The 10,951-nt window shown below is 43.5% G+C and overlaps 1 protein-coding gene across 1 annotated transcript in view; it reads left to right on the top strand.

The window, feature by feature from the left end:
* The first annotated feature begins 741 nt into the window (after positions 1–741).
* The window catches only part of atosa (atos homolog A), a 31,867-nt gene continuing 21,657 nt past the window's right edge, over positions 742–10,951 (top strand). The window contains exon 1 of the mRNA XM_031848300.1: positions 742–2,134. Within this exon, the coding sequence (XP_031704160.1) occupies positions 2,104–2,134 (31 nt within the window). The 5' untranslated portion in view covers positions 742–2,103. The remainder of the gene's footprint in view (positions 2,135–10,951) is intronic.

Here is a 10,951-nt window from a genome sequence, read left to right as displayed (position 1 = left end):
ATTAATTTCTCACTCTGTAGAGTATATATGAGTGTCACAAACACCAATAACACACAAAAAACAACTGCAGCTGCCAAACAGATTTGAGAAGCAGATTCTAGTGTCCTCAGTTTGGCCTTTGTTCCAAGCGGTTCAGAGAGAAGATTAAAACAAAGAGCTCTCTCTCTGTCCTTTTTTATCTGTACCAAAACGGCAATGGGCCAAATCATGCACTTAGCTTGAGAAGTGAGCAGAACCACTGATTCTAGATCTATATATTTTCACATGCAAACACTTACTTATACTTTGCTTAAACATAGGTCTCAATATTGGCCTGCCATGCTTTCAAATTGTTATCTTGTGACTTACAACCCATAGCTTTTTCTGTGTAATATTACTTTATGATTATTATTATCATTTTGGTTATAATTATTATTGTTGTCATTATTATTAATGATAATACGACACAATACACAGCTCTCTTTTGTTTACCAACATAACAAGGGACAGATATAGGGCAGTTTACTTCAGTAATGTACACAAGCAAAATGATGAATTCATTTTAGATGTCAAAAAGAATCAAAAGTTAATAACTAATGCCTTCGCCAGGAACTCCTCTTGGCCAGTTAAGACTTTGAACTACAACATATTACCCGCATTACCTTGAACACAGACGATCTTTGGCGTCCTATAAGCCAAAGCAAGCCACGGAACAAAATGTTCACGACGGGAAAAAAACGAACCCTCATGTGTGCACGTGAACGCTCATCGAATTCCACCGACCAATCAGCGTGCAGAGAGTAGCCCATCTCTTGTTCGTGCAGTTCTGTCAGTGACGCGACAGAACTTTACAGAAACATATTCAGGTTTTTCAACAGGCACGACGCGTGTCTTCCTCACAAGTTTCTGGTACCACTTGTAACTTTAGCGGCTGGTATGGCTGCGAGTTCATGCGAGGCCGGCCTGGCAGAGAGGGAGGAAGTGACGGCGGGGGCTGTTGTTGGGACACGTGACCAGAGCTGCGCTGATCTGTTTTGACAAGCAGTGAGGGAGGGATGTGAGGAGGGGAGGCAGCAGACTGTGAGCATCACGACTAGGAGGATTCACTGTTTCATCTACATGTCGTCTGAATAATGTCAGTATCGGCCTAGTCTTTCTTATTTCAGCAAGTCAACTGGTCTGTCAGCGCTGAATTAGCATATTCTACCCGAGTAAACGCTCGCGGGGGAAAAAACGTTGCCCTCTGCTACGAAGCGGAGTTACGTTAGAGTCTATTTGTTGTTGGTTTGAAAAAAAGTTTTAATGAAGATCGCAAAGGGAAGTCAGCACAGGTGGCGTTTGTAACGTTGAATAGATGGCGACTAATCGAAGGCTGGAGATGGATAGAAAGCGGATCATATCGGTGTGATGTCACCGGTTTAACGTTTCGTGAGAAGAATAATGCTCTGAATAATGTTCTCGTCGTAGCAGAAAAAAAAAGAAAAACACCGAGACCGTCCGTCATCGGAATCGGTATATTTTCAGCTCAACGGTGGCTACCTGCGCTATATTGGGCTCGGGGTGTTTGGGAGGTCGTCGTCACCAGTAGACGCTTAACCAAACAAGTGACTGATTAAGTTAGCTGGTTAGTTACTGCAGAGTTAGTGAGCCCCCCGGAGTCGTTGTGAGTAGCCCATGTTACAGGAGAGGGGGACACAGAGATGCATCGCGACGTAACTGTGGTTTAGGTGGTGGAATTTGAGACGAGCTGTGAGAGTAGCCAGCGTGCTAGTTCACATCACTAGTAGTCCGGTTGGTTTACTCGCTAGCAAGCCGACTGACAACTCCATTACCTAAACGCTAACTGCGACTTGGCTATCAGCTGTCTTTGTGTTAGTCTAGTCGGACAATACAGTGCGACTCGATGGAAGCGTACAGTAGTAGCATGCTAACAAAGCAATGCTTTGTTGTTGGATAGGGGGGCAGAAGCTGGCACCAACACACAAGGCACCAAAGCTGATATTATTGCTTAGCTAATACTAGCAGGTCTCAGTCACAGAGAGGGTTTTTGGGGGGGGGGGGGGGTCCACGCGGAGTGAAAGAGACTACTGAGAAGACCCTACAGGAGATCGTGAAGGCGACCTGATGACACTGGACAACATGAAGTCGGAGAGAGGTACGTGGAGAGCACACAGACACATGTAGAGTGGACTTGATGCTGTGCATGCAGCTTTAGTGGACTGACTGTACCCCCATCATCACCCTGAGAGAAGAACCAGGCCAGGGTGTTGCGTAACAGCTGGTCATCCTGGTCACTGGTTATGTGAATTAACAAAGACCTGACCCAGGTCAATGAGGACTCGTGCACACAAACAAACTGCTCTAGTTTTTTTGGATGTTAACCCAAATGTCAGCTGTTTCTTTTCCCCCATTTTATCGGCATCAACGTATAACCTGCAAGATCGTCTCGTAGCAAGTGCTGTTCCCTTTTCCAGGAGCTCTTGTTTTGACGGTCTCATGCAGGAGGCTGCTGCAAAGTGTTCTTGACACCCACCCTGTTGTGTAAATCAGGCTCCTGCCGTATGCTCTGCAACCTGTTTACATGTCCCTGTCTCTGCAGCAAGAGGTGAAGCAGGGACAAGAGTGGACACCCTTGTTTGCTTCAAAGTAACTAGGTTCATTGTATTATTGCATTAATTTATGAAGGGGATTTCGGACTGTGTCTTAATCTGTGCCCTGACACAATTAACATTAGGTGTCGTTTCAGCTCCTTCCTCGTACGAGCTATTGTTCATTTTGTGATTGAGTGTACACAGTTGTTTGTGATCCAGGGTTACAGCTGACGTGATCGGTTGTCAACAACACAATAGCACCATATGGAAGCAGTGGAGGGCCATTGTTCTTTGTCATGGTGAAATTAGCTGCAGTCAATCAGGGATAGTCGGATTGTGGTTGTTGTTTTTTTGCATAGGTTATGCAACTGCAGTCATGCTGCTGACTGGGATCCTCCTTAGAGCACAATATGCTGGTAATGGGACTCCACGAGGCACATGTACCCTATACGGGCCTCGACTTTAACCCTAGGCTTGCCCTGCCGTCCCTTGACTGACCCAGACATCTGTGTGATGTGACTGGCCAGCATAAAGGGCACACTGGCGGACACTGTGTACAGTGTAATTATAGACTAATAATGCAGCACGGCATGCTGGGTCAACTGTGAACAGCAACACTTTCTGTTGCATGTTGCAAGAGTGGTTTGTTGAGGACTCAAATCTTTGAATATTGAGATTATTTTACAACCAACTACTCCAGTATGCTTGCTTTGTATCAGCCACAAAAGACAGATTGGCTACAGTGAGTCCGATCCTCACCCTTTGTAGATTGTCACCACGGCAGGTTTGCTCACTCACTCACTGTCATGTTCTAATTATGAGCCAGTAGAAGCTGATCTACAAGCAGTGGCTCCCTGTTTGACTGGCAGATACGATGGGGCGATTGTTATTTGGCTATTGTTCCGTTCCAGTGGTGGAGAACGGCACATCTCTCCCACACACATACACACACACACACACACACACACACACACCCACACTCCCCTTCTGTTGCCTCTCTCCTCTCCCTGGTCTCAGAGAACCGGGCCGCAGTGGTGACAGAGGCTGTTTACTGAGTAGCTTGGAACACGGCAAAGTCAAGGCAGGCGGTTTCACTGCTCTGACGCTGGATTGAGGGTTCCTAGGAGAGCTCAGCTATATTAAGTTCGAACGGGGGGACAAGTCCAGACATGTGCGTCTTACACTGAAACTCCTGCAACAAGTGTCAAAGGCTACGACCTCCTGGTCAAGTGGGTGTGAAAGTCAAGTCAAGTCAAGCCAAGGCTTTGGGTGGGTGATGAGGTGATGGATTCAGGCAGTACCATACCTTACTGTGTCTGTGTGTGCAGATGTTGACCTTAATAAACAGATCCCGTGTCGGGCTGATGTGAACAATCCAAATTGAGTTTCTTAGTCACTGCTGCCACAACATGGTTAGATGTTGCCACATAAGTAGTGATGTCTTGTTACAGCCTTATGTTATCTTAGGCATTATTGGTACGATGCCGTCGAGTGTACATATCAAACTGAAAAACAAAGAGCAGAACTGGGGTCAGTTGAGAACCCTGTTTTAGACAAACCTCAGCTCCTGATGAAAACAAAGAAGTTAGACTTCACGAGAGCAGAGTTTTCTTCATGGTCTCTTTGTGAGCCATGCTTTTGTTATAAATTTAGAAGAGGAGCACTTGTCTTCTGCTCAGGGGCCCAACCAGAGTCATCTGACCCCCTTGTTTTTCTGTGAGTCAGGATGGCATGTGTGTGAGTGTGTGTGTGTGTGTGAGTGTGTGTGTGTGTGTGAGTACATGCGGGGTGTGAGGAGACCGTGACTGTGGCAGAGAGTACGCCAACCGATTGCTACTGGCTAATAAGCGCTGTGCCGCTGAACCACGAATGCTCAACTGACAGCTTTTACAGGTCCCTTAAAGAGCTGCTGTTGGAAAAACTCTCGACCTGTTCACACCAGTCAGGGAAGGCATGGCTCGCCTCATCGGGTTTCAAAACCGTTTCAGCTGAAGTGTGGTAAAGCTGAGTTTTATTTGTATCCTTAAAGACATCATTTTGTTTAAGCGTGTTCCCATCTCCACATGTAAAACAGTGGAATTTACACCATACAAATAGGCTGTTTCTGCTCTACTGTGGTCCTCTTCTCAACCACTGAAGGGGACATTACCAGCGAAAGACGTTGTATTTGATGCTCATATGGTGAAATGTATGAGCAATGAGCTAAGAATGGCGACTGCGTGCTTCCTCTATGCCCTCAACCACAGCCCTACTCTTTCTTCCACACACACATTAAACATTATACAGAGGGATGACTTTAGATTCAGTCATGTTGGAAAGACTCAGTCAGCTGGCAATCCTCTGCGCTGTACTCCTGCTCTCTGTTATGTTATTTTGTGTTTTTGTATGCTGCTTCCTGTTTAAAGTCATTAGTCATTTTAAGGAGGAATTGAATACAAGCCCCCCCCCCCCCTCACCCAATTTACTCCACTGCCGGCCTTCTGCCGTGTGCTTAGCCAGATTACAGCTGCCCTGAGACATCCGAGCCTAGGGTTACAAAATTCCGGGAATATTCACTTTCCATGGGAATTAACAGGAATCTATTGGGAACAAAATGTAAACGTAGGGGTTATCTGCCCAGGCTTTATTTACTCTGTCATATGTTGATTAAAAACTAACTTTTCTGCCATATCATAAGAAGACATAATTCATTGATTTTCCAAATAAATCCATTCATTTGTCAAATCCATACATTGTGAAATGTGCCATGTGGTGAGATAGCTAGCTAGCATGTTAACTAGTGCTTAACTAGTACTTTGAATGTTCGAGCTGACAGTGTGGGCCGTGTGCAAACTTAGGGTTTAAAGATAAAGATAAAGATTTGTAATTTTACTGAATTTTCATTTATTGGGATGCTGGCAAATTATCTGTACTTTTGACAAGTGTGCTGCTGAATTCAGTGCACGGTTACAATTTGATTAAATGGTCGTACTTTTAACCACAACATGCCATAAGACCTAGTGTTTCATGTGTATTTCCCCCCCCCCCCCCCCAAAGAAGCTCACGATTAAAACGTAAGCTTTTTAAAATGAAAAAAAAATGTCTGCACTTAACTTTTCTTGGAAATGTTCTGCCAATTAGTATACACTCTTTCTCACGAGAGACCCAGATAACCCAGAGCGACATACAGTTGTCCCGTACAGCACCTGCCTCGTCACTGATTTACCTCATAGCGGGAGGCAGCCATAACAGGTGCTCTCTACTGTTTTACTTCTCTCACACAGTGAGAGTTCATTCGTATCATTTTTTCCCCTTCTGTCTTTATCGACTCGTTTATTTACTGGCACTCCGTTCTCAAGTTTTCTAGCTCAATCAAAAATGGACTGGTTGAAGGTGCTGTCTTTTTTTTCATATTTGTTGTTACCTATAACATGTATGATCATTGGTAACTAAACGCAACACACCAGAAACAGACACATTGAAACCCCTAATGTTGTATTTCATTAAGATTTATTTTAAAGGTTTTATTTTTCCCCTCACCTAAGGATATTCCTATTTACGCATAAATAATATTACATCAGCTAATTGAAGTCAACACGAGCATTTCACCATATCACCTTTTCCATACACCACCACCCAGCTGCACTGAACGTGGATGTTGGACTCCCTCATTGTACAGCGAGATTCAGAGCTGCCTTTAGCAATGAATACCAATACTGGGTCGGCATTCAGCTGTGACTTTCTATCCAGGGCCCCGGAGTAATCAGCCTAAATAAATGTTGTTGTGACAGGTTTGACTGTAAGTAGCCTAGCCGTGCCTATAGCCGCTCTATTGGATTGGACTCCCAGTCCAGCAACGCTCTTACGTAATGCTAGGACATTTTATTTAGCACACAGACTCTTCTTCGGGTCATGTGCACAGTGATCCTTACACATTTAGTACAGCTCTTCTGTATCGAGGCTCGGTGTTAACGAGCTGTACGGACACGCATAAATACACCGCCCAGACTTAGTGTTGGACCGGCTAAAGCTGAGAGGAGCAGCATGGGTCGCATTTCTGCTGCCAGGGTGCCACTGAGCCAGTGATGTCATTATTGCCGGTGTGCTCGTCACATCCTCCCGCCCCCGTGGCTCCTCGTAGCCAACCGGCAGCCGTCTCTGCAGGACCAGGAAGAGCCATCTGGACCCTGTGGTGTTCTCCTGGTACGGGTGGTGTAGATGTGGGAGCGCTGTCTCTTTTTGTGCATTTCTGTGTCTTTATTTCTGTCTGTCTTTTGGCATATTAAGTTTGTCTTCGGTTATGTCTCTTCTTCATCTGAGGGTGTGAATGAAGTAGCTAAAAAGTACAAACGTGTAGTACAGAGACTTCATGAACTATTATTTGCTGTTGACCTCTGGAGCTGCAGCATTTAATCGATTTAGTTGTCCACTATTAAGTTGTCTAACTATTTTGATAATCAATTAATCGGTTTTGAGTAATTTTGTCAGAAAAACAAGTTTCAGCTTCTCAGATGTGAGTATTTTCTGGTTTCTTTATTCTATTATGACCGTAAACTAAATATCTTTGAGTTTTGGGCCAAACAAGACATTTGTGAATGTTATCTTTGGAAAACGTTGAATGACATTTTTCACCATTTTCTGACATTTTCGAGTGAAATAACGTCTTCTCTTCTGGTATCTCCCTCTCCCCTCCTCTCTTTTTCTCTCCCGTCCTCTGAGTCACGTCGCATAGTTTCAGCTACTGTAACACCTCAGTACTTAACACCACCACCACCACTATCTGCAGATAATATCTTAACGAAAAGCTTGTTGACAGAAAGAGAGCTTGCTTGACTTACTATCTAAAGCACACAAAGGAAGTAGGTGACAGTAGGGCCTGACAGATTGACCAGCGTGTATATATTGATTGTTGGATGACGACATGAAAAACATTAGCTCTCAGTAGTGTTCATAAAGCACAATGGCAGCAGAATTTCTCTTAAATGAATGAGGAAATAAAGAAAAAGAGACAGTTGGATTGAAGAGTTTTCTATGGCCTGCAATCTGTGCTGTCACTCTGGGAGTACACTAATACTGATTAAACAAGACAAAAAAAGAATATCCATGGAGCGATAATTGATCCATCTCTAATGGGAACTATTCCTTTAAAGTGATAGAATCATGTTTACACAAACTCCCAAGTCTCTGTTTACGGAGGCACATTGTTTATTCACAAGAGCGTGAGGTTAACTCAATTTGAGACTCATCACAACTATCCCCTGTCCTTCTCTCCATTGTCTCATCTCATCGCTTTCAGGCCAACAGGCCTCAATAATGAGCGAGGCGATTCCCCTTTCACCCCCAGTGCTGCTTCATGCTGCCAGTCAGTCTGTCCTGTTGAACTGGGTTAATCATCTGTTTTTTTTTGTTTTTTTTTTGTTTGTTTTTTTGTGTGGAAACATACTGTTAATGTTGTTTAGAAAAGGTAGTTCTAGATCATAAATACATGTAATACGGTATACTAATGAAAGGAGAGAAGGTGAACCAGAGCTGTTCGATGGCCTTTTTTGTGTCAGATGAATCATTCAGTAAGAGAATGCACTGAGGGTTTTTTTTTTTTTTTTTTTCTCTCGGAACATCAAGCCTTGTGCTTTTTTTGGTCCGAAGCGGTTAATTCCAGTTAACCACCACCCCCTCCCACGATCGGATTGTGCCACAACTGACACACTTTTCGTTACGCTGCTCGGGTTGCTCATTTTGGACTCCCCTTTGTAGAAATTGGCATGAGCAGCACAGGGGAGGTCAAAGGCCTGTGCATTCATGTTGGACAGGGCGGCTTTTGGTTACAGAGAGAGGCTGGTTGTCCTACTGCCCTAGTGTCCTGTAGACACCATCAGGCCGCTTGCTGACATTGAAGCAGCTCTAGGAAATATTTAGTGTCCGACGTTGCCATAATGGAAGGTAGGAATTGGTCGAGGAGACTTTGTCTGTGCACACAGTTCAATTAAGTGGCCTGCAGAGTAAAAAAAATGAGTTTCCAGAACATTATTTTTTTTACAACCTGTAGGTCACTGCGTCTGAAGATCAACTTTTCTAGCATTTCAGGAAAGACGAGAGGAAGATTGAGGAGAGAGCGGTGTGATGACTTGTTATGAACGTGTAAATGTCACACATGCACTTAAGTCCTCTTTAGCCACTCGTATGCCTACCTCATTAAGTATTCATGGGTCATTTATACAATCTCTTGAAAGTTTACAGCACACAGCATTTTCTTCAGCGTTTTCTCTGCTTGACATTTACTCAGCCAAATGCGTTGGCACCTTGAAGCTGCCCAGTGAAAACCAGCCTTCCTCTTTCAGCCACCGAGCAACTCATCTGAATAACAGCGGCTTTAAGTACCTTACTCAAGGACTGCAGTTGCTATGGTTGTTGGAGTTTGAGAGAGCATACTGTAAATCATTCCTAACCAAGGTCGGGGATTTTAATTTACAGCCTTTGTGGTCCGGAGTTGGCAGAGAGTATGCAGGTTTTTTGTTTTTTTTTAAATCTGAATCAAAGGCTGTAACCGGCCTGGTTAAAGGCATGCAGCACTCGGTCAGCCACTGTTACCTTACCGTGATAGGCTGCCATTGTTTCTGCCGCTTTCATTCTACAGAACCGACCTGATGCCGTAAGAAAGCTGAACAGCACAAGTGATTTTACTGGGATTTGTGTGCATGGACTCGACAGAAATGAACTGCAGCAAGTGTGAGTTTAAAATAGATGACCTACTAATCCTAAATGCGCAACTATGTTAGTAAAATATGGGATGTTTGTTCTCTATGGCCATTTCAGAAAGCCGTACGGAAAGGTGAGACATGGACATGTGAAGGAAGTAATCATGGCCTAGCATAGACAGAGCCTTACAGTTACTTTTTCCCTCTTCAGCTGAGATGAGTTCTGTCGGTTAAGTGCTCATGACGAAAAGTTGTTTCCACAGGCTCAGAGGTTGTTTACCATGTGACTTCAATAGTGTGCTCGCTAGTTGCTGAGCTTCTAAACAACAGCTTTCTTCATGGCTGACAATGACGCGTGTCAGAGAGAGGGCATGGTGGTGGGTCTGTCTGGGTCGAGTGTGTGTGTTTGTTTTTTGACAGTGGGAGAATAACAGCAGCTGAGTTCACAAAACAGAAGAATGGTTCTTCCTCAGCTGGAAGTGTACTAAGGGCCTCTCAGCCAATCAGGGCTTGTTGCTACGTGGGCTGTGAATCTGCCCCTTTGTGTTGCGGAGTGGGAGAAACGCGCACACACACATCATAGATCCTGAGTTTATAGATTTGAAGAAACGTTTCACTTAATGAAGTGGGAGGAAACTGGGAATGTATTGAGGAAGGCTAGACGAGCACATACTATTGGATACCATTACAAAACGTTCTTTACCAAGTAGTGATTGACAGACAACAGCCTTAGTTTACTCGTTGACAACTTAAAAGTAGAATCTAAACTACCAGGGGTCATTTAAAACAAATGTGTTTTAATTCCAAACACATCAAACTGTCTCTTCCTTACCATTCTTAAAATGATTCTGGCAAAAACACGCCAGTTTCTTGGCAGACTTCACCACCACTTCCAGTGTTTTTTTCTTTCTTTTTAATGTTGTAACAAAAGGCAGACAAAAACAGGAAAGGTGAGCTGGCAGTGACTATGTTATGAAATGCAATGGAAACACAGCTGATCCTGTTAATACAATTGGTAATTTAGCAGCAAACCTCTGGAGAACAAAGAGACACAAGAAGAACATAAACACTGAGACACACTGACGATAACATACACGCCTACACAGACGAAGCTCAACATACCCGCGAGTACGATCACATAAACAGCTTAACGGACACACAAGAGTACAGTCAGAGCACAACGACGTGCTCTCACACAGGCATATGCTGTGTGTTTACACGGTGTGTGTCATAAAACACACACTAACGGAGCATAACAGGAGCATTAATTGTCTTTAAATACTTTCTTGTCAAGATGCAGCTCACTGTCACGTACAAAGACGCAGACTTTAAAAGGACAAGTGATGTTGTATTGCTTTGCCACGGGGCTCAGTTATTTGTCTTAAATCCTACTGCTTGCATATTGATAGGATACTAGAACTCTTGTAGTATTGCGTTGGCTCGTGGGGATTAGTAGATTTTTCCTCAGACGTATCAATAAGCAAAGTCTCAACTTATTTATTGTGAAGTAATCTAAAATGTCTAGCTATCTCATCAAATCTAACCTCAGGCTTCATATTCTTAGCTGGTCACTATATAGATATCTATATCTATCTATATATATATATGTATATATGTATCTATATATCTATATATATCTATATATCTATATATATATATATATCTATCTATCTATCTATCTATCTATCTATCTATCTATCTATCTAT

Source organism: Anarrhichthys ocellatus, unplaced genomic scaffold, assembly GCF_004355925.1.
Source record: "Anarrhichthys ocellatus isolate YVR2014 unplaced genomic scaffold, GSC_Weel_1.0 scaffold8, whole genome shotgun sequence".
NCBI lineage: Eukaryota > Metazoa > Chordata > Actinopteri > Perciformes > Anarhichadidae > Anarrhichthys > Anarrhichthys ocellatus.
Note: the sequence above shows the minus strand (reverse complement) of the source record. Positions and strands in the feature narration are given on the sequence as shown.